Here is a 24679-nt window from a genome sequence, read left to right as displayed (position 1 = left end):
TACCAAGAACTAAATGTGAGGCCAAAACAAAGTTTTTTAATCAATCAATATTAAGAAAATTTGATCAAATATGTTACAGGAAAGGCCGACTAATCTTTTTTTCTTTCTCGGTAGAAAACATCAAAAACATCGTCGTGTATGTAGACAAAAACATTACATTTTTATGTTTATGCTTGTAAAACATTACCAATTTGCCATATACAGAAGCAATCAAAGGGCATAAAACAAAAGATATATGAAGAAAAACTATGAGATGTTGGCCAAGCAGCTAGTTAATATAAACATTATTTTTCTAGATTTTACAATGTTTGTGTTATCTCTCAATTTTTAAAATTTGAATTTGTACTTGGGGGGCTAAGGTGGGAAGATTGCTTAAGCCCAGGAGGTTGAAGCCACAGTGAGCCATGTTTGCTCCACCACATTCCAGCCTGTATGACAGAGTGAGACACTGTCGCAAACAAACAGACAAACAAAAAAAACTGAATTGGGGCCAGGTGAGGTGGCTCACACCTGTAATCCCAACACTTTGGGAGGTTGAGGCGGGCGGATCACTTGAGGCCAGGAGTTCGAGACCAGCCTGGCCAACATGGTGAAACCCCGTCTCTACTAATAATACCAAAATTAGCCAGGTGTAGTGGCACATATGCCTGTTGTTGTAGCTTCTTGGGAGGCTGAGGCATGAGAATTGCATGAACCTGGGAGGTGGAGGCTGCAGTAAGCCGAGATTGCGCCACTGCACTCCAGCCCAGGCAATAGAGCAAGACTGTCTCAAAAAAAAAAAAAAAAAAAAAAAGTGAACTTCACTATGATTTATTTTATAATTCTCATTCCACATAAGCACTCTTTTTTTTTTTGGACAAAGTCTGGCTCTGTCGCCTAGGCTGGAGTACAGTGGCGCGATCTTGGCTCACTGCAACCTCCGCCTCCCAGGTTCACACCATTCTCCTGCCTCAGCCTCCTGAGTAGCTGGGACTACAGGTGCTGCCATCATGCCCGGCTAATTTTTTGTATTTTTAGTAGAGACGGGGTTTCACCATGTTCGCCAGGATGGTCTCGATCTCCTGACCTTGTGATCTGCCTGCCTCGGCCTCCCAAAGTGCTGGGATTACAGGTGTGAGCCACCGCGCCCAGCCAAGCACTCATTTTTATATCAGATTTTATATTCTGTTATTTTAGAGAAGGTCTCCCAAGCTCTTCTAAGCTGGAGGCCTTACAAAGTCTGAATCTGCCCCTCTGACAGGCAGGTAAGAGATGAAAAGAGCCTGGGATCTGACAGCCCCCACACACCAGGATTTTTAGCTGGATTGATAAGGTAGGACTCTCTGCTATTTGCACCTCAGCCCAATCCTAACTGATAAGGAAAGATAACAAGAGATAGGTCTCTATGTTCTGTTTACTTTGACTTTTTAGAATAAGCATACATTGCTTTTGTAATTAGAAAATAAGAAACAAATGGCAAACAAAAAGGATTCAAGATATTTTGGGGTTTGGGATTTTTCCCTGCTTGCTTGGTTGTGTTTTAATGTACAAGAATATAGATATTGAGGCCAGGTGTGGTGGCTCACGAGGTCAGGAGTTCGAGACCAGCCTGACCAACACCGTGAAACCCCGTCTCTACTAAAAATACGAAAATTAGCCAGGTGTGGTGGCGCATGCCTGCAATCCCAGCTACTCAGGAGGCTGAGGCAGGAGAAACCTTGAACCCAGGAGGCGGAGGTTGCAATGAGCCGAGATTGCGCCACTGCACTCCAGCTGGGGCAACAGAGCGAGACTCTGTCTCAAAACAACAACAACAACAACAACAACAAAAAACAATATAGACATTGAGTCAGTTCCAACAAATCCCCTAATAAGCAGAGGCAATGGCTCTTCAACCATTGCAGTCACATGGGGCAGGAATAATTGACTGAAAAGGGATTAGGAAATGCCCCAAAGTGGAGACACATGTGAAAAAAAACCCTAAAAGTAATATTTGGAAATACAGGCCTTTTCTCCTCTAGTTTTGGTTTTTGTTGTGAGCAGAGAGGGGCAGGAGATCTCAAGGTGCGCTGCAAGCCACCTCATGCTTCTGCCCCTCTAGGCACAGCAGGACAGGGGACAGCAGGATTCCAGGGCCCTCTCCTGACTCCAGGTGCTCGCCCAGGTCTGAGCCCAGCCTAGGAGGGCCTCAGTTCTGCACGGTGCCATGCTGCAGAAGACAGGCTGGGGGCGGCTGCATTAACACCCTGAGTTCTGTCCAAATGGCCAAGTCTCCAGGACCCAGACTCCTGCTTCAGAACCACTTCAGGGTAAAATAAAAATGCCCACTCCTGGGGTACTGCCACAGCCTCAGATTCTCTGGAGGTGGGGCCAGGAACCTGCACTTTAACCAGCTCTTTCGGGGATTCTTAGGAAAACTAAATGAATCTGGGTTCTCACTTGATGGAGGGAAAGGAAGTGTGGAAAGGGAGCAATTCGCATTCACAATAGACATTCTCCCAAAACTGAGTCTGTGATGAAAACACAGATCATATAGTAATTACGGATATGTCACACGGGTTGGAGCTCTCTCAACTTGCAAGTACAGAATCCACTCACCTGACAACGGCCAGTGCTGCTGCAAGGCGGCCCGGCTGAGCGGTAAAAGGCAGGTGGGCTCAGGTAACACCTGGAAGCAACTCAGCCTTTCTCAGCCTCAGTGCCCTCCTCTATAAAATGCAGATACTAGTGGAAGATGCCCCGTAAGTTTGCTGGGAGGATTCAGTCAAATGGAGTCGTGTGAAGCAGTCAGCACAGGACTTGGCCCATGGCATGTGCTGAATTAATCTGAGATTTGCCTATTACTGTTAAAGGTCACTTTGAAATAAAAGCAAAAAAAACTGGGATTCCATGATTCTGTCATAAATGTCTATATCCTTTAACTCAGGTGATGGAGCTATTTAAGTCAGAGCATTCTTCTTAGGAAGAATTGTTTTCTATTTGTATTTGTATTTATGTATTTTTACAATAATTATTTATTTATTTATTTTTGCACTCTAAGGCTGGAGTGAATGGTGCAATCACAGCTCCCCGCAGCCTCCGTCTCCTGGCCTCAGGTGATCCTCCCACCTCAGCCTCCCAAGTAGCTGGGACTACAGGTACACATCACCATACCTGGCTAATTTTAAAAAAAATTTTAGTAAAGACAAGGTTTCCCTACATTGCCCAGGCTGGTCCTGAACTCTAGAGCTCAAGCAATCCTCCCACCTCGTCTCTTAAAGTGTTGGGATCACATGCGTCAGCCACCGTGCCCGGCCAGAGGCATTGTTGATTACTCAGCACAGTATGCATGGCACTAAAAATTTCACAAATGCTAGAGGCAGAGAAGCGGGAGGAAAGTCAGCAGTCTTGAACTCTGACGTTCACAGCCTATGGGAGAACAGCACAGGGCTTCACTAGAATTATGAGTAAGCAACACATCTCACGGGGCCATTGCTACTCCTGCAAGCCTCGGAAGAGTGACCTGTTCTCTGTCACTAGCTTTCTGAGATCGCCGTGCTCTTCAGCATTTTCACAGCCTGTGCTCTGCAGGGCAGAGGAGCTGTGTGGGAGACCTGGAGGGTGGGGACTAGCAGTGTGGCCCTGCAGGGAAGGGGTGGGCTACTGGTCCAGGATCCTGGGAATAGCTTTCTCTCATCCCTGAACACTCTGGCGGATGCTCCAGTTGCACCTCCACCCCTACCCCCAAGCTGCTGGCTGGTTTTTAAATTACTGGCGTGCACCATGATTGGTTCCTGGGATTATGGTCAGGAGGTACAGTGTAGGGCCTAGACTCTATCCTTAACCCAGATTCGGTGGTCTGGGACAGGCCCTCACTCTGCAGGATCACACCTGCCGGCCACTGACCACTCCTAGCTGTTATCTACACCGCTCAGCAAAAGCAGTTTTAGCTGTTTGACGCCTTCTGTAAATTCTTGAAGGTAACAGCTGTGTCTTAAGCCTCTTCGGCATTCCGCTATGTTGGGCAGATGGCACAGGTTCAATCAAAGCTTTTGGAATATAATTTTCTGACAGAATGTTTCAAAAAGCCAACATCTTTAGACTCATCTTGACAAATCTGCGATGTACCCAGTACATCAGAACAAGGGGCCTGGATCACGACTTTCAGGCACATATTTTCCAGTGAAATGTCTTCTATCTTGGTCAGAGCTCCTCAGCTTGGCACACACACAAAACGCAACAAAAATGTGAATTTACAGGCCTTTCATGCACCACAAGAGCAAGGGCATGGCAAGGTGGGATCCCATCTTCTGAGATCCCCAACCTGGCACACAGAGGCTGGCAGGCTGGCAATGTCAGATCACAAGACCGAGTGACAGGGCGGTGGGGGATGGCCCATGAACGGGGGCAGTGCTGGGAGCACGCGTCTGGCCTCAGCGCTTACTGCTCCACATTACATTTTCTAATCAAAATATTCATGAGATCCTATGGTGACCTGGTGGGGTCGGCTGAATGGTGGGCCCCAAAAGCTATGCCCATGTCCTGACCCCTGGAAACTGTGAATGAGTTTACTTGGAAAAAAGACCCTTGTAGATGTAATAAGGACCCTTGAGATGAAGAACTTATCCTCGGTCACCCGGGGGACAAGTGTCCTTACAAAAGACAGAAGAGGGGAATGCCATGTGAAGGCAGGCCAGGGACTGGCAGGTCACAGCCACAAGCCAAGGATGGCCTGGGGCTACCAGAAGCTGGAAGAGCAAGAAGGGTCCTCCCACAGGGTCCTTGTGGGGAGCTCAGCCCTAACGATACCTTGATTTTGGATTTCTGCCTTTCAAAACTAAGACAGAATAAATTTCTGCTGCTTTAAGTCTGCAGTTAAAGGTGCTTTGTTACTGCAGCCATGGGAAATACCAAATTGTACTGGGTCTTCCCATCTACACAGCGGATTCTGTGTTTCTCAGTACTCACATCTCCACCCACGGCTTCCTTCTAGTAAAAGCGTCATCCATAAACATTTAGGAGGTTTAGAACTGCGTATCATGGTAAGATGGTATCATTTCCAGATGCCATTACACCGGGGTTACTGACTGATTTGAAAGCTCTGTGTCTTTGCGCCTCACCAATCTGCATGATTAAACTAGCAGTCTCACCACGTTCTGTACCTTGCTTTTTTGTTGTTGTTGAAATGTTTACCATATCAACAGAAGATCTCCCCCATGGCATTTCACCGGGGAGAGGTCCTCTAAATTATTAACTGAGCACTGTATTCAAGCTTCTGTCTGACCTGGCTGCAAATGGACATCCTTGCTCACGTTTACCTGCCTGCGTGTCTGCCTGTGCGGCAGTGTGGTCAGGGGTACATGCACCGCGGTCTCAACAGGTATCACCACGTGCCCTCTGAGGAAGCCCCACCAATTTGCCTCCTCTGTTTTCCTCACCGCCTGCCCGTGAAGCAGAAGTGTCTTGCAGATGCTTCTATCCTACCATATGGAGCCGCGTCTCTGACAAAGCCAGCATTCTTCCAAAGGGAGACACAGGCCTAGTCACGCCTTAGGCTTCCATCAACAACTTGGAACCTTGACGGGTGCAATTCTGACTTTTCCTGAGCACCTCCCTGCTCGACCTAATGTAAACAGCTCCACAGCCAATTAGACTCCTTTGATCCTCGAGATGTTCTAAGGAATGGCAGCTACTGGCTCAGCAGCTCCTATCCCTGAAAGGGGTCGCGGTGGTTCCCCGCCCCCCAGCCTCCATCAGTCACATCCCTGCCTTCACAGAGTGAAAATATAGTGGATATGTTAGAACATGAGTCAAACCAAGTCACTTCCTTGCTCTCACCTCCAGTGGCGTCCTAGCTCTCATAGAATAAAATCTAAAACCCTTGCCATGACCTACAAAGCCACATGGTCTGGACTGTGGCTGTCTCTCCAACCTGAAGTCCCACCACAACGCACTGCACTCCAGCTTAGAACTCCTGAAGTTCCACAGGCGATGAGGAAGCGATGAGGGCCAGGTGACCAGGCGGCCCAGTGTTCTGGGGAGGTACCGAGGGTCTGGCTGGGGGGTGGCAATGGGACCTGGCAGGCACTTTCTGCTTCCACCTGCTCCCATAAAGGCTCAGGCCACCTGCATGCATCGTCTTTCTCCTTCCCAAGGCTCTGGCTGTGCCAGTCACTTGTTGAGACACTGGTTCCACTCTTCTTCTCCAACAACAACCTGCTGGCTATGAGGAGACTTTGGGGTCCAAACAACTGACCGAAGCAACCGCCAGCTTCAAAGTTCTAGGAGCCTCTTTTAGTGACTCTTCTACCCTACGTGCTCAGCTGTCCCACAAAGGGTTTCAGTCTGAATTGGTCTTGGTTCCCGGCAATTGCTGCTCCCTTCCAGAGCCTTACACTCCAGCATCCCACCTGGTCCCCCCGACCTGCTCTGAGATACCTGCGGGCCCTGGCACTGCTGTCCTCTCCTGAGGAGTGGCTGCTTCCTCCCGACTCACACCCTGCCTTGTTTAGCTGGTGGGTCGTAAGCCAGTGGTTCTGGAGCTGGCTGAGCATCCAAGCCAATCGGAGCTCTCAGAGGTCAGCTTAAGGCCCCATCCCAGATGGTGACTCCACAGGCCTCTTAGATGCTTGCACTGACCACTGGCTCCATCCTGAAACACCCCTCCCTTCTGTTTCCATGACCTTCTTCAGTTCTCCTGAGGACTCCGCGACTACTCACTTTCTGGCCTTCTTGGGTCCCCTCCTTTCTCCCATCCTGACTGCCGGAATGCCCCTCCTTGCTCATCCCCCACTCTCTCTCCACACTGTGCTTCAGTGGGTAACCTCATGGGCTATGATGGTTTCAGTCAACACCTCTGCGCCAATGACTTCCAAGTCTACCTCAGTACTCCCTTCCAATACAAAAGGCATGCAGAAATTAAAAAGTGGGATGGTAGGCGATTGCTACTGGGGTCAGGCATACCTTCTGATGTTCCAAAGGCCCCTGGCATGTGCCTTTTAGTTATATCTTTCCCCAATCCATATGCCTGTCTACTTGTGACAGGCAGCTAGGGCCACACTGCATTTCAGGGCCACTGAGAGAAGACTGGCCAACATGGACCTTCTCATAAACACAGTATGGTAACAAACCAAACTAAGCCCTCTGTGTCACTGAAAACACGAAATCCATCCACGTCCATCTGGCCTTTCTGTTTCAAGATCCCCACCCTTCGTGTGGCACTTACCCCCAGGTACTCCGTGGTCAGAAGCTTCTCTCCTGAGAGTTCTCCGAGCTGGGGCTGGATCAGTTCGTCTTTGTCCAGATCGGCTTCCATGATGTCATGGTCCTCCTATTTCAGGAGACATGGGATGAATGCCGTGGACACCCTGCCACAAGCTCCCAAGGGGTGGCTCCCCAGAACGTGTAGTTGTCATGAAACAAGAAGGCCTCAGCCAACCACAGCAACTTGAAGGCTTATATTCCAAGGGGGCTCAGGGGTAGTCTGCCTCTGTTCCCAACCTCTCCATGAAGACAAAAGGGACAAGGCCAACCAGCCTCTTCAGGAAGCTGGGAGCCTCCATTGCTTAGGTGTGCGGAGGTTCTAGAAGGCTCTTTAAAGTCTCTCCTAATCACAGTTCTCAGAACTTATCTCTCTGTGAGGTCAAGGCACCATATGAACAGTCAATCAGTCACTATTAAGCACCTTCATATACACAGGCCTTATGGGGGATCGGAAACTCTAGAATAGGTTTGCTCGTCTCAAGAAAGTTTACAGCCAGTAAGTAACAAGACTCAGCAAAAAGGGCAGCACTGTCCTGCTTCTGGGAAGACAGAGTGGATGTTCCTTTCCATATTCCTCCCACTGCGTACAACCAAAAACACTGGACACTACCTATAAAAGAAACATAAGGTGACCCTGAAAGATGGAGAGAAGAAGGCAGACTGCCTAGGGGCCTTGAGACCCAAGGATGACAGCTGGTGACGTCCCTGGGTTTTCTTTTCTTTTTTGAGATAGGGTCTCACTCTTGTCACCCAGGCTGCAGTGCAGTGGCATGATCACAGGTCATTGCGCCCTTGACCTCCTGGGCTCAAGCAATCCTCCCTTCTCAGCCTCCCAAGTAGCTGGAACTACAGGTGTATGCCACCACACCTGGCTAATTTTTGTATTTTTTTGTACAGACGAGGGTTTGCCAGGTTACCCAGGCTGCCTGGGTTTTCTTTTTGTTTCGTATATGCAACATTTGGAGCCCAAGAAACCAACAACCAGAAATGTCAATGTTGAAAACAAAAAAAGTCCCCCAAAGCCTGCTTCCTTTAGCCAAAGGACCAGGACAGGGGAAGGCTGGCATGACAGGAAAATTTTAGGAAATAAACACTGGAGAAAACATGGTAGCTAAACTCCCACCTGCGCCAGCAAGGGCCTCAGGAGCCCCAGCTGTACCCTCACCAGGCTGGGCTGCACAGCCCAACACCCCAGGTGGTGATACCAGAGAAGGCTGAGTAGACAACAGTTTTATCCTTGGTGGGCGGTAAGGAGGCCCCTACCCCACAATGTAAGTGAAGACCAGGTGGGAGCCTAGACTTCTACCCACACTTGGCAGTGACCAGATGCCCCTCACATCCTTCCTGGGGTGGTGTCAGAGGAGCCGTGTGGGGCGCAGTGAGTGACGGGGTACTCTTGTCCCTTCTAGGCAGGGAGGCATTAGTGGAGGCGTAGTGGGGATCCAGGACCCCCCATCAACTGGTGTCAACCATGCCAAGCGTGGAACCTGGAATTCTACTCAAACTTGGCAGTAATTAGAAGGAGTCCCTGCAAGGAGTCCCGACAAGGCAAACAAATAAAAGCCATACAGATGAGAAAAGGAAGAAAAACGATCCCTATTTGCACTTAATATGACTGTCTGTGTAGAAATAAGGAATCTACAAAGAAACCACATACACACACACAAAAACCCTCCTAGAAGTAACGAGTTCAAAAAGCTCACAGGATATAAGAAAAACCTATAAAATCAATTTCTATAAACTAGTAAGGAACACGAACATTGAAATTAAAAATATAATGCCATTTACAATTGCTCAAAAAAAGAGAAATAGGCATAAATCTAACAAAACATGTACAACATTTGTATGCTGAGAACTACAAAACTCTAATGAAAGAAATCTGTCGGCAGGGCGCAGTGGCTCACGCTTGTAATCTCAGCACTTTGGGAGGCCAAGGAGGGCGGATCACGAGGTCAGGAGATCGAGACCACGGTGAAACCCCGTCTCTACTAAAAATACAAAAAATTAGCCAGGCACGGTAGCGGGCACCTGTAGTCCCAGCTACTCAGGAGGCTGAGGCAGGAGAATGGTGTGAGACTGGGAGGCGGAGCTTGCAGTGAGCCAAGGTCGAGATCGTGCCGCTGCACTCCAGTCTGGGCTACAGAGAGAGACTCTGTCTCAAAAAAAAAAAAAAAAGAAATCTGTTGGGCGCGGGGGCACATGCCTGTAATCTCAGCACTTTGGGAGGCTGAGGCGGGCGGATCACCTGAGGTCAGGAGTTCAAGACCAGCCTGACCAATATGGTGAAAACCTGTCTCTACTAAAAATACAAAACTAACCGGGTGTGCTGGTGGGTGCCTGTAATCCCAGCTACTTGGAGGCTGAGGTAGGAGGATCACTTGAACCCAGGAGGCGGAGGTTGAAGTGAGCGGAGATCACGCCACTGTACTCCAGCTTGGGCAAAAAGGGCAAAACTCTGTCTCAAAAAAAAAAAAAAGAAAAAGGAAATAAAAAATTCAAATAAATACAGAACCACACCTCATTCATGAATCAAGAAGACTCAACATAGTTCTCCCCATATTGATTTACAGGGGTAATGGAATTTCTATCAAAATCCCAGCAAGAGATTTTGTAGTCATAAGTAAGATTACTCTAAAATCTATATGGAAAGGGCAAAGAATATTGAACACGTTGGCCGGGTGTAGTGGCTCATGCCTATAATCCCAGCACTTTGGGAGGCTGAGGTGGGCGGATCACGAGGTCAGGAGATTGAGACCATCCTGGTTAACATAGTGAAACCATGTCTCTACTAAAAAAATACAAAAAAAAATTAGCCAGGCGTGGCGGCAGGTGCCTGTAATCCCAGCTACTCGGGAGGCTGAGGCAGGAGAATGTCGTGAACCCGGGTGGTGGAGCTTGCAGTGAGCCGAGATTGCACTACTGCACTCCAGTCTGGGTGATAGAGCCAGACTCTGTCTCAAAAATAAAAAAAAAAAAAAAAGAAGAAAAAAAAAGAAAATTGAATACACTAAGACAGTTTTGAAAAAGAAGAACAATATGGGAAGAATCAATCTACATGATTTCAAGCTATAGTAGTCCAGATTGTATGCTACTGGTAGAGGGACAGACACATAGATCAATGGAATGGAACAGAGAACTCCAAAACAGACCTACACAAGTATGTCCTGTGGGTTTTAGACTAAGGTACAAAAGAAATTCAATGAGAAAGGACAGTTCTTTCAACAAATAGTGCTGGAGAAATTGAACATTTGTAGGAGAAAAACTGAACTTCAATCTAATTCTCATATCTTATATAAAAATCAACTCAAAATGAATCATGGACTTAAATGTAAAACTAACACATTTTTAGAACAACCCATAAAAGGAAAAAAACTGATAAACTGAATTTCATCGAAAAATTTAAAAAGTTGCTCAGTGAAAAGACCCGTTTAAGAAGATGAAAAGGAAAGCTATAAACAGGGAGAAAGTATTTGGAAACTATATATCCAGCAGAAAACTAGTATCAAAAATAAATAAAGAACTCTCAAAACTCAACATTCAAAAATACCCAAAAAATCTAATTAGAAAATGGGCAAAAGACATGAAGAGACACTTCACCAGGGAGAATATACAGATGGCAATAAGCACATGAAAAGATGTCCAATATCATTAGCCATTAGGGAAATGCAAATTAAAACCACAATGAGATATCACTACATGCCTCTTCAAATGGCAAAAATAGGCCGGGTGCAATGGCTCATGCCTGTAATTCCAGCACTTTGGAAGGCCAAGGCAAGTGAATCACTTGAATCAGGAGTTTGAGACCAGCCTGGCCAGCATGGCAAAACCCCCGTCTCTACTAAAAATACAAAAATTAGCTGGGCCTGGTGGCACGTGCCTGTAATTCCAACTACTTTGGAGGCTGAGGCAGGAGAATTGTTTGAGCCCGGGAGGCAGGGGTTGCAGTGAGCTGAGATTGCACCATTGCACTCCAGCTTGGGTGACAGAGTGGGGCCCTGTCTCAAAAAAAAAAAAAAAAAAAGAAAAAGAAAAAGAAAAAAAGGCAAAAATAAAAAACATTGGCAATACCAATTGCTGGCAAAGACGCAGAGAAACTAGATCACTCAAACATTCCTGGCGGAAATGTAAAATAACGCAGGTCCTCTGGAAAACATTTTGGCAATTTTTAAAAAAGCTAAACATCCTGGGGCCACGCTCGGTGGCTCACACCTGTAATCCCAACACTTTGGGAGGCCGAGGTGGGTGGATCACGAGGTCAGGAGGTCAAGACCAGCTTGGCCAAAATGGTGAAATTCTGTCTCTACTAAAAATACAAAAATTAGCTGGGCATGGTGGCGGGCATCTGTAATCCCAGTTACTTGGGAGGCTGAGGCAGGAGAATTGCTTGAAACTGAAAGGCGGAGGTTGCAGTGAGCCAAGATCATGCCACTACACTCCAGCCAGGGTGACAGAGCAAGACTCAGAGTCAAAAAAAAAAAAAAAGCTAAACATACAGCTACATTTCGGCAATTTCTTAAAGAGGTAAACATGCAACTATATAGAACCAGCAATTATACTCCTGGGCATTTATCCCAGAGAAATAAAAGCTTGTTGGCATACAAAAATCTGTATGCGAATGTTTCATGGCAGCTTTATTCATAATAGCCCCAAACTGGAAACAATAGATGCCCTTCAACAAGATAACAGGTAAACAAATGTGGTACATACATATCACAGAATACTCTCAGAAAGAAAAGGAACTACTGATATACACAAGCCTGGATGGATCTCCAGAGAATGCTGCTGGTGAAAAAAGCCAGTCCTCAATGGAATGCATACTATATGATTCCATTTCTATAACATTCTGGAAATGACAAAATTACAGAAATGGAGAACAGATTAGTGGTTGCCAGGATTTAAGGAGGAAATGGCAGTGGCTGTAAAAGGGATCCTTCTACGAGGGATCCTTGAGTGATGGAAATGTTCCGATCTTGAATTAAAAACAGAAGAGTTAAAAATAAAAAAACTAGCATATGTGAGATGTCACAAGGCTCTGTATACTCGAATGCCGACCGAGTGGCACACACAGTCATGGGGGAGCGTGCACCGCTCCCTCCTCGTCCCTGCCAAAGCTTCCGGCCGACCTTAGACTGTCATTTGCAGGTTAAATTACAAACAGCAATATAAATATTAACTCAGAAAGAGGGAAACTGCTGGCTATGGAGGCAAAAAGGGGAAGGAGGGGCCACCTGGAGGAAGGTGGCAGCCAAGTGTGGAGTGATCTGGGGGTACAGAGGGAGGGCAGGCCATCATCTCCTGGTGACAATGTTCCCTAAGATCATCTAGCCAGTCCTTCCCTTTGACTCCTGGCCCACCCAACAATCTAATGACTATAATTGGCTCCTTGACACTTGCCAACAGGAAGAGAAAGCTCTATTCTGCAAAAATGAGTACCTGTCTTCATTTCCGACTAATTTCTAGTCATTCAGGATGTTCTGGTCTTTGGTGAGTTTGATGTGCCCAAGTCTGTTTCCAAGGGATTATGAAGGCTCAACCTCCTGGGCCTGGAGGGCGGGGTGTGGCTGGCAACTGGGTCCTGAAATGTGATGCTGCCTGTCCTAAGGCTGCCCCTGGGTAGGGCTGTGCTGGGGGAAGCTACCCCGTCTCTCCAGTCTCTCTTAACCGCACAGTCAGTGCCACCTGCCATCACTAGATGGGCTGTCCTAAGAAAAGAGGATTCAACTTACTCTAGGCTGTCCCCAAAAGCAGGCCTGCACCAGCAGAGTAAGAGGCAGGCCCCAGATCAATCAGAGCCTTTTCCAACAATCAGCACCATCTTACTTGGGGAAGGGGCTGCTGAGCAGACACCACTCCTACTAGCTTGCATTGGGGGGCATTTATTTGATGCCCCTTGTCATAGAATAATTAAGGAACCCACCTTACATTTGCATAGCACTTTACATCTTAACTTTCACAGTGGCGTGGTGTGGATTTTCCTGGTGTGGAAACAGGGACCCAGAGAAGTGACAAATCCACAGCAGTAGCCCAGCTCTGAGTCTAGGAGTTTGGACTTTAAGCTGGGGGCAGCCCCTTCTGCCCAGGTCTTTCTGACTTAGCCTCTTGGGGTCCCGTAGAAGAAGCCTGTTTCTGAGGAGGTACAGGCTGGACAGCTTGGGTTCCTGTTGCCTGGCTGAGATTGAGTTGAACAGGGCACAGAGAGTAATGGGAGGTAGGGCTGTAGTGGCATCTGAAGTTCCGCGTCTCGTCTCTCTCTCTCCTCTTCTCTTGTCTAATCACAAATGGAGAGTCCACTCTTGCCCCACCCAGGGCCCAGGCTCACAGCTACCACTGTGATTTAAGCTCTACTTGGGATTCAAGTCCTATGGGGAGGGCGGCCACCTTCTCCTGCTGCTGCACCTGAGCTGGCAGCTCTGCCAAGTGCTAGCACACCCGCTGTCCTGAAATTCCTTAAAGGTAATCCTGTATGTGAGGCCCTACCCCAGGTCAATTCTCGGACGGTTATGTAAGATTTAGGTTGTTGCCTTGACTTACAGTACTTTACCAAAATAGCAGCATCTCAGTGATCAAAGGGTGTGTGTACATTTGATGATGAATTTTAGGAAAATGAGTACTCCTTGTGAACCAAAGCAGCAGCTCTGTTGTCTGAGTGAGTGGCAGGGAGCTCTGGGCATACAGTAGTCTTTCATCTCTTCTCCAGGGGACGGAGCCTCAGAGGCCCCAGCTGGAAATGGGCATTGGAATCACAGTTTCACCAAGGTATTGGTGAGACACCACTTCCCTGCCAGGAGGGAATACGAAACATTAAGAAACAAAGCAAATGTCCACATTCCATTTCAATGAGAAACACACAGTCAATGGCTAACTTCAGTCAGTGCTAGCAAAAGCATTTCTTTATCCTGGACAAGTACATATGTAAGACCCATTTACTTGCAAATCAACTTATACATACAAAGACTAGCAGACAACACATCTCAATCACAAGTTAAAGTTAGTAAGAGATCCATTTATTTATTCCATTTTATTTTACTTATTATTATTATTGTTTGAGACAGGGTCTCTTGCTCTGTCTCCCAGGCTGGAGGGCAGTGGTGTAATCAAGGGCCCCACTGCAGCCTCAACTTCCCAGGCTCCAGTGATCCTCCTACCTCAGCCAAGTAGCTGGGATTACAGGCATGGACCATTACGCCTGGCTAATTTTTCTATTTTTGGTAGAGACATGGTTTTTCCGTGTTGCCCTGGCTGGTCTCAAACTCTTGAGCTCAAGTGATCCACCCATCTCAGTCTCTCAAAGTGCTGGGATTACAGGCAAGAGCCACTGTGACCGGCTCGTTTTGTTTTATTCTAATTAAACAAAGAAAAAAATTTTTTTTTGAGATGGAGTTTTGCTACATTGCTCAGACTGGACTTGAACTCCTGGCTCAAGCGATCTTCTGCCTCAGCCTCCGAGTAGCTAGAGTTATAGGCGTGAGTCACTGTACCTACATGGCTTCATTTTGGTTTAATTAATTAATTAATTAATTAATTTTTTTGTGATGGAGTTTTGCTCTTGTTGCCCAGGCTGGAGTGCAATGGCGTGATCTCGGCTCACCGCAACCTCTGCCTCCTGGGTTCAAGTGATTCTCTTGCCTCAGCCTCCCGAGTAGCTGGGATTGCAGGCATGTGCCACTACTAATTTTGTATTTTTAGTAGAGACGGGGTTTCTCCATGTTGGTCAGGCTGGTCTCGAACTCCCAACCTCACGTGATCCGCCCGCCTTGGCCTCCCAAAGTGCTGGGATTACAGGTGTGAGTCACTGTGCCTGGCCTTTTTTTTTTTTTAAATTAAAACAAAGCTGTTTTTAAATTTAAAGTACTTTATAGGCCGGGCTTGGTGGCTCATGCCTATAATCCCAGCACTCTGGGAGGCCGAGGTGGGCGGATTACGAGGTCAGGCGTTTGAGACCAGCCTGGCCAATATGGTGAAACCACGTCTTTACTAAAAATACAAAAATTAGCTGGGCATGGTGGCACACACCTGTAGTCCCAGGTACTCGGGAGGCTGGGCAAAAGAATCGCTTGAACCCAGGAGGCAGAGGTTGCAGTGAGCCGAGATCGCGCCACTGCACTCTAGCCGGGGCGACAGAGCAAGACTATATCTCAAAAAAAAAAAAAAAAAGTACTTTATAATTAAATTTGTTGAGAACTGATAGTCCTCCCTAACCTTCAGAAACACAGGACAGTTTCTGCATTTGATCCTAATATTTGCTGCCCATTAATAAAAGTTAACTTGAATTGGAGCATAGCAGTGTGAGCAGGGGGCCTGAGGCAGAACCAGGGCCTGCAGCTGAGCTGCTCACAACTGGGACAGTTGGCTTCTGCTGCCTCAGTTTCTCTAGTGCAACATGCAGGCAAATGCTATTATTACTTTAATGCAAAATGCATAGATGTAAGAAAACTGAGGTGAAAATCATTACCAAATCGATGGTTCTTGGTTTAAAAAGTTTTGTACCAAGTTCTAATTCAGAAAGACATGATTCTTGTCATTGCCTCATTTTCTCTAGCTAGTAAATGGGATCACCTAGCTGCCTCCTTTAAAATCATAACTTATGGATGGAAGAAATTTCTTAAATTCTCTGCTTTTGGAACGCCATGATACTGTGTAGATATAAACAAGTCACTGCCATGGTTTCTGAGAAACACTGACACTGATACCGGCGAAAAGGGAACAGAGGCATCCTTAGGGCTCGGAGGTGGAGAGAGAGGAAGCAAACTAAGCTGCGCTAGTTGAGGTGGGATGTGCAGCTTAACAAAGAAGCCAGAGCTTCCTTCAACCGTCCCGGCAACACGTGCAGGCAGAGGAGCCCAGTACCTGCGGTGGGAAATGTAAGCAGAGAGCCTCCCAGCAATGACGCTTGCTGATAGCAGGCACTTGCTCCACTTCCTCAGTCAGTGCCAGGCAGATGCAAACAACTCTGAGGACGTATCTGGACTTTTTATAATGGGCAAACCCAGAGGTGAGGCCAAGAGGCACCCTCTGAGAAAGCCAGCTCAGGCCTTTCAGCGGGGAGAGGAGCCACTGCAGCCATCAGTTCTCCCCCCGTTTCTAAGAGACAGGTTCTTGCTCCGTAGCTCACGCTGGAGTGCAGTGGTACGATCTCAGCTCACTACAGCCTCTAACTCCTGACCTCAAGCAATCCTTCCACCTTAGCCTCCTAAAGCGCTGGGATTACAGGCGTGAGCCACTGTGCCCCACTCAGGGAAGGAATTCTGCTAGCCTCTCTCAATGCAAGCCTGGCGAGGTGCTGGGTGCACTGGGCGACAAGGGTACCAGCTGCTGTGCTAGCTTGTCTGAGCTGCTTGTGAATTCCAAACGAAACGACATATTTTAAAATCTACTTTGTGAAGTAAGGGAGTGATGGATAAAGAAATACCCAAGAATAAATGCCTCATTAGGGTGGGTCTTAAATACCATTGTTGTAGGAATTTGACTAAAATTACTGGTCTTTATGTACTAGAGCAGAATGCATCAGATTACTAATGTTAGAGCTCAGTGATAACTGATTACTTCAAGAAATTAAGAATGCCTCATAAAAAAGGCGCTTGAGCTGAGATGAATTTAGATGTCCTAATGCGAAGCTTCCCCATGGCAGCTTGGTGACCTTATGACATTACAAGATGCTTAACTGGAGGCTTTCGATACATAATACTCCAGACAAACCAGATTCTAAGCAACTGGCCTGAAAACAAAACTAAGGGTGACCGCTAAGTGCATTTGAAAACTCAGATTCTCACAGATAGAATGCAGGGCAGAATGTGTTCAGGTGGTTTCACACATGACAAGTGAAAGTATCCAGTGTGCCTTCCACTTGAAATAATTATAAGGCTTCTATAAGTAGTTTAAATTTGAGACACCTTCTCAGAACACTGAATTGTAAATCTCACTCTTTGTGAAAATAAGGGAAAAACACTCCACATGGGAGAGCGAGGGTGGACTGAGGTGACCAGGCCGGGCAGCGTGAGGCGCTGACTTCCCCAGTGGAATGGACCTGGCCACGTGTGCAGCTTTCCTCCTCAGCGCGTGCCCGGGACTGCAGATGGAAGCAGGTCCAGGATCCTTGAGGGCTCACCGTGATGCGGAAAGGTCTCCCTCTACATTCATCTCCCCAGTCACAAAAATGCAGCCCAGGGTATGACAGTTGGTTTCACAACCAGACCAGTTCATTAAATAACGATATGACAGAAGCCGGAGAACCTGAACAACCTTTACTTCCCCAGTTCTCCCAGTCTCTTGTTTTCGCCACTCCATTTACCTGCTTAAACTTTTTCTGTACTCTAAGCAAAAACAACAAGAAATGTGGAGATGATGGCAAAGTTGCCCTAGGAAAAGCAGGACTTATCGAAATATTTAATACACCCAATATGAGAAGACCTGGAGGCTCAGAGGGACAGGAAGTGAAAGACAGCAGAAAGCTTTCATGAGATTAGAGGGAGAGGAAGCCAGTGTTATAGCAGCACCACAGACACTGTGCTTCACATGGAGAAGAGGAAGAGGGTAACCGAAATCACGGCCCCTTCCAAACAGAGGGTCCTATGAGTGTGCTTAGGAGACAAGGTGCAAAGCGGAACAAAAGACCTAGGGACCAAGGCAGGGTATGGCCCTGCCCCAACCTGGAGTGAGTGAGGATGGGCTAGTTAAGGAGAAACCACCACTCCAGGAGTGGACACACCCCTGGCCCAATGAAGGGATTTTCTTACATGTCAGCAGGAATGTCATAAAGAAAAAAAAAAACAAAACTATTATTCAATATACTGTCTATGTTCTGAAATACGGTTTAGATGAATCTCAAAGTTCTCATGGAAAAAACCTCAGGAAAAACTCCCAGACTGCTGCTACCCAAAGTGTGGCCTGGGACCAGCCTGGCTCTAGGCTCCTCCCTCCCCTCCTTTCCCCACGGAGGGTGCTCTACTCCTCCGCCAGCTGCTTTCCATCCCCGCTCCATCCGGGCCAGCCCCCGGCCTTGGCTCTCTCTAATTCTGGCCAGGCAACACATGAGGAACCTCCATTCCAGCAGACTTCGGCTTGCCTCTGGACCAGTCAGGCCAGTCTGCCTCTAGACCACAAGGGCGGTGTTAAAAACAGCTCGCAAGCATTGAGTCTGCCTGGAACTTGACATGGATTGTTTCATTTGATCCTCACAAGCACCTGATGAAAAGGGTATTAATATTCTCGCTTTACAGATGAGAACACTGAGGCTTGGGGAGGTTCACCAGCTTGCCCAAGGCCACACACAGCCGGTAAATTGTCGGGCAGGACTCAAACACAGGGGGTTAGCTACTAAACCCTTTGTTGGTGTTCAGATCCTGCCAGTCACTGACTCGACATTCAGCAAGTATTAACCACACATCTATCATTTTAGCAGGTCTCTGGCAGGTACAGAGAGGCTTCCATGCTTGGCCCCACCTGTTCCCTGTTGCCTTGGACTTGGAATAAGGATGGGAAGAGCATGCTGATCAAATGCACACGTGACACAAGACTAGAATGTGATCCAAGACCTCAGTGAGCTGTAACCATCAGCTAACCTGCCAATAAGACACCTACCAGGCATCAAGACAGGTCTCAGCCTTGGCTTTAATGCCACCCCCTGGTACTGCCTTTTCTGGATTAGCTTATTCTGTACAGCTCCAGAAGAAGGACCAGTGAGTGGACACTATACAGAAAAAAAGGAAGGAAAGGACACTATCATTTTTTTTTTTTTTTGTCCATTGGGGCCACAGATTAACTCACTGTTTACATCTCTGTCATGATTATTTATCCCCATTTTTACAGATGAAAAAACAAATATAAATAAAAATATAAAGGTAGACAGGGTCTTAATGAGTGAGGCTTTGAATACTACCATTAGCGACTTGAGATTGTACTAGGTGATGGGGAGCGAGAGTGTTTTAAAAGGCATCATGTGAATGTGCAAATGGGTCAGTCCTTTGGAGAGCAACTTGGCAGGATTTAGTAAAGATGAGACCCTCATCCCCCTGCATCAGCAATTCAACATCTAGGTGTGAGCTGCAGAGAAGCACTCAAGGGCGTACAAGGACAGGAGGATGAAGAAGCTCTTTGCTGCACTGTGAAAAACACAGCAAAGGAAGGAGAAACACACAGGGGCTTATTCTGACAATGAAATACCACACACAGCAGCTAAGTGGGTGAACTGGGTGGTACGTATTGGGATGAGTAAACCTCTAACGCATAACGTTGAATGAAAAAAGCAAGCCAGTAAACAATTCATATAATGCTAGCCACTTATGTAAATTTAAAAACCATAACAGTGCATATTATGAAAGTACAGAATCATCTGTGGAATTTACATACCAACTTCAGGATAGTGGTTAATTCTGGGGACAGGGGGAGGGGAGGCAAACGAAGGGATACAGTCATAGCTGTCTGTTATATTATTTTCTGTTCTTTCTGAAAAGTTCAAAATGTTCCCTAATTTAAAAATTAAGTGATCATGTCACCGTGTGGTCCAAGCTCTGCTTTAAGAGAATGATCTGGTGGCCACATGCAGGACAAGCTGGGAGGGGCGGAGACCAAAGACTGGGAAGTCAGTATAGAGAGGGCTATGGGCTTAAGCCAGGAGGTGAAGCAGAAAGGAAATGAAGGGGGAGATGAAAGTGACTTCCAGAACGATGATCCACAGTGTGTAGACACCATCTGGAAGATGACGGCAAAGTGTAAGGGAGAGGAAGAGTCCCCGGTCACTTAGCCGTTTAAGGAGCATGGGCGCCTGGGACTGCCAGGCGATTTATGAGCATCAGGTATTTGTTATGCCCACATCTGGGTTAGAACCCCTTACTAGTGCCTAGCACAGGGGTGAGACGCTGGGCTGAGCACTGCTCAGGTTCGTGGCAGTTAGTTTTAGCCCATTTAGAGAAACTAAGGCTTGCACATGGCAGAATCAGGACCCGAACAGGGCTCCTGATCCTAGGGTGGTGGACATTTGGCTAAGCCCAATTGCCACTTCCACCTGGATGTTCATGGGCTCTACAAGGCTACCTGGTCCCAGCACCTTTGGGCTCAGTTCAAGTCCCAGGAATAGCACAGCCCAGTCCATGACTTACTGACCTCACTCAGGCAGTTTTATTTCTCACTGTAAATTAGTAAACTAGCATTTTGATCACTTACAAATGCAAGTGTGATAATGGCACTCCTCATTAACGCCTTCTAACAGCTTCCCTCCTCTCTCAGGATAGAAGCCAAGGTCCTTCCCCAGGCCCTAGGCGATCTGACCTCATATCCTTCTCCCTCCCTGCTTCTTCCCATTCCATCCCCCGAAGGCCCCCAGTATGCTTCTGCCTCAGGGCCTTGCACTTGCTCTTCCCTTTGCCCGACTGCTCTTCAAAGCACGCATGGTCACCTGACTATTATCTCTGCTTATCTGTTGAAGGCCTGCTTTCTCCGAATAGGATGTCTACTTTGCTTTTACTGCTATATCCCTAGAGCCTAACGACTTCTGGCCCTAGGGATATACTCTTATTCCTGGAATTGCCTGACCTACTCCTGTTCTTGCAAAATGTGACACGTTTACTAAAAATAATCATTCCAGGACACTGGAAAATGACCAATGGCAGGCAACAACTTGAGCAGTACTTGCTCAGTGGGGAAGTGCTAGGGCAGTAGGTGAGAGCGGTGTGTTCACGGCCTTCCTGCCTGGGGCGTTTCCATTGATTGTAGGCAGTGAAACCCCAGGGCCTGGAGGTGTGAACATGGTAGAGGGCAAGTGGCAAGCAAAGCTGCTAGAAATTGAAGGGGTACATCTGGAAGCAAGAGAGCTACAGAGGCTAAGAGATGTTACAATCTCCACATATCTCTGACTGCTAAATTACAGGTACATGCAGAAAACCCCAAGGAACCCAGAGGAAACTAACTGTGGGGAAACTTGCAGATAATTTTTTGTGCTTGCAAATGTATTCCTCAATCCACACACAGCTCAAGCAGCGGAAGGTGGAAACCTTACTCCTTCAGCTTCAGGCATCTGAGCACAATTTCCATCTCAATCAACAGTTAAATTACGCAGGGGAGACCACTGGGATTGGAGAAAATGATAGAGACACTAGTGGTTGCATTCTACAGGGGAGATACATTTCTCAGTTTAAGAGCAGGCAAGTTAACTGCTTACCAAATGAATGAAGGCAACAGCCCTCAGGAGAGCAAAACATAATCTAGAATCACAATAACACGTTATCTATAAGGTCTGGTTGTCAACCAAATGCAGTACTAGATACAGCAGAAACAAAGTGTGACCTGTCCTTGGGGGAAAAACAGACAAGAGAAACTAACTTTGAGTGGGCCCAGATGTTAGATTTAGTAGAAAAAGACTTCAAAGCAGCTATTATAAATATGATCAAAGAATTAAAGGAAAATGTGCTCAGAAGTTTAAAAAAAAATACTAAAAATCAGTGAAAAACGGGAAATCTCAACAGAGAAATAGACACTATAAAAACGAACCAAATAGGAATTCTAGAGCTGAAAAGTACAGTAACTGAAATGAAGAATTCAGTAGATGAGCTCAACAGCAGATAAAAAAGGGCAGAAGAATCAGTTAACTGGAAGGATGATCAAGAGAAAGTATCCAGCTCAAAGAAGAGAATGAACATTGGATAAAAATGAAGAAAGCCTCAGAAATCTGTTAGACAATATCAGCATTCTAACATGTGTGCAACTAGATTTTCAGGAAGAGAGGAAAGGGGCAGAAAAAGCCACTGGAGTAAATAATGGTTATACACTACTCGAATTTGGTTAAAAAAAAAAAAACCCAAAAAATAACAAACAAACAAACAAAACACTATAACTTATAGATCCAAGAAGTTCCAGGCCGGGTGGGGTGGCTCACGCCCGTAATCCCAGAACTTTGGGAGGCCAAGGCAGGTGGATTGCCTGAGGTTGGGAGTTCAAGACCAGGCTGGTCAGCATGGTGAAACCCCATCTCTACTAAAAATACAAAAATCAGCCAGGCATGGTGGCAAGTGCCTGTAATCCTAGCTACTCAGGAAGCTGAAGCAGGAGAATCGCTTGAACCCAGGAGGCAGAGGTTGCAGTGAGCCAAGATCATGCCATTGCACTCCAGCCTGGGCGACAGAATGAGAATCTGTCTCAAAAAAAAAAAAAAAAGTTCTATGAACCCTAAAAAAGAAAAAAGATAAACACAGGAAAACCCACACCTAGGTACATCATAGACAAATTGCTGAGAACCAAAGAAAAAAATATTCAAAAGCAAGGGGAAAATAACCCATTACATACAGGGCAGCAATGATAAAAGATGCAATTAACAGCTGGCTTCTTATCAGAAACAATGGGGCTGGGTGCAGTGGCACATGCCTGTGATCCCAGCACTTTGGGAGGCTGAGACTGGTGGATCACTTGAGGTCAGGAGTTTGAGACCAGCCTGGCCAACATGGTGAAACCCCGTCTCTACCAAAAATACAAACATCAGCTAGGTGTGGTCATGCATGCCTGTAATCCCAACTACTTGGGAGGCTGAGGCACAAGAATTGCTTGAACCTGGGAGGCAGAGGTTGCAGTGAGCCCAAGGTCAAGCCACTGCACTCCAGCTTGGGCAACAGAGGGAGATTCTGTCTCAAACAAACAAACAAACAAACAAATAAAACCAAACAATGGAAGCCAGAAGACAAAAGAATGACATATTAAAAGTGCTGGGGAAAAAATACCTGTTGACTGAGAACTCTTTTTCTTTCTTTCTTTTTTTTTTTTTGAGATGGAATCTTGCTCGGTCACCCAGGTTGGAGTGCAGTGGCGTGATCTTGGCTCACTGCAAGCTCTTCCTCCTGGGTTCAAGTGATTCTCCCGCCTCAGCCTCCCAAGTAACTGGGACTACAGGCATGCGCCACCACGCTTGGCTAATTTTTTATATTTTTAGTAGAGACAGGGTTTCACCATGTTGGTCAGGCTGGTCTCGAACTCCTGACCTCAGGTGATCCACCTGCCTTGGCCTCCCCAGGTGATGGGATTACAGGCATGAGCCACTATGCCCTGCCAACTAAGAATTCTATATGCAGTGAAACAATGTTTCAGAAATAAAGGTGTTTTGGCCAAATCAAGTAGCAATTAAAAAAAAAAAAAAAAGGTGAACTAAAGAAAATTCCGGCTTTAAAAAAAACAAAACAGAATTTGTTGTTAAAAGACCAGCATTACAGAGCGTTGGAAATGGTAAATATGTAGTTGGAGATACACACACACACACACACACACACACACACACACATACGTTCCTTCCCCTAATTTCTTTAAATTATACATGACTATTTATAGCACCGGGTTGGTAATAAATAAAAATGTAGCAAATATGGCAATAAGAGCACAAAAGAGGAACAGAAATAGAGCCATACTGGTGCAAAGTTCTTTCTATTTTATCAGTAATAAGTCAGTACTAACTTGAAGTAGGTTGTGGTAAGTAAAAAATGCATACTGAATCCCTAGAACCAACTTAAAAACAAAAAGGCAAATATGGCTAAAAAGTTAATAGAGTTATTAAAATGGTATACTAAAAAATATTTACTTAATACAAAGGGCAGTAGTACATATATTACTTAATACAAAAGAATGCAGGAAGGACAGAGTAATAAAGAGATAAATAGAACACTGATAGCAAATGACAGAATTAAACCCAAATGTATCAATTATTAAATATGAATATTAAACAAAACAATTTTAAAAAAGAAAACAAAGTTGAAGAACTCATATTTTGAAACCTATCATAAAGTTAGAGTAATTAACATCACGTGGTACTAGCATAGATCTAGACATACAAATCAAGTGAAAAAAATTGAGAGTCTAGAAATAAATTTTTATATTTGTGATCTATCTATCTATCTATTTATTTATTTATTTATTTACGAGACAGAGCCTTGCTGTCACCCAGGCTGGAGTGCAGTGGCGCAATCTCGGCTCACTGTAATTTATTTATTTATTTATTTATTTATTTATTTACGAGACAGAGCCTTGCTGTCACCCAGGCTGGAGTGCAGTGGCGCAATCTCGGCTCACTGTAACCTCTGCCTGCAGGGTTCAAGCAACTCTCCTGCCTCAGCCTCCTGAGGAGCTGGGACTACAGGTGCGTGCCACCACGCCTGGCTATTTTTTTTTGTATTTTCAGTAGAGATGGGGTTTCTGCCGGGCGCGGTGGCTCAAGCCTGTAATCTCAGCACTTTGGGAGGCCGAGACGGGCGGATCACGAGGTCAGGAGATCGAGACCATCCTGGCTAACACGGTGAAACCCCGTCTCTACTAAAAAAATACAAAAAACTAGCCGGGCGAAGTGGCGGCGCCTGTAGTCCCAGCTACCCGGGAGGCTGAGGCAGGAGAATGGCGTAAACCCGGGAGGCGGAGCTTGCAGTGAGCTGAGATCCGGCCACTGCATTCCAGCCTGGGCGACAGAGCGAGACTCCGTCTCAAAAAAAAAAAAAAA

At 46.3% G+C, this 24679-nt stretch overlaps 1 protein-coding gene across 5 annotated transcripts in view; it reads right to left on the bottom strand.

The window, feature by feature from the left end:
• Positions 1-24679, bottom strand: part of ARMC9 (armadillo repeat containing 9) — a 181235-nt gene that overhangs the window by 37152 nt on the left and 119404 nt on the right. For 4 of the 5 annotated variants that reach the window (XM_025405229.1, XM_025405232.1, XM_025405230.1 and 1 more), the window contains one exon: positions 7184-7288. The exons of the other annotated variant lie outside the window; for it this stretch is intronic. In XM_025405229.1, the coding sequence (XP_025261014.1) occupies positions 7184-7288 (105 nt within the window). The remainder of the gene's footprint in view (positions 1-7183; positions 7289-24679) is intronic. 5 annotated transcript variants of the gene reach the window in all.

The sequence above is a fragment of the Theropithecus gelada genome, chromosome 12, assembly GCF_003255815.1.
Source record: "Theropithecus gelada isolate Dixy chromosome 12, Tgel_1.0, whole genome shotgun sequence".
NCBI classification, from domain to species: domain Eukaryota; kingdom Metazoa; phylum Chordata; class Mammalia; order Primates; family Cercopithecidae; genus Theropithecus; species Theropithecus gelada.
This window is presented reverse-complemented; position numbering and strand designations above follow the sequence as displayed.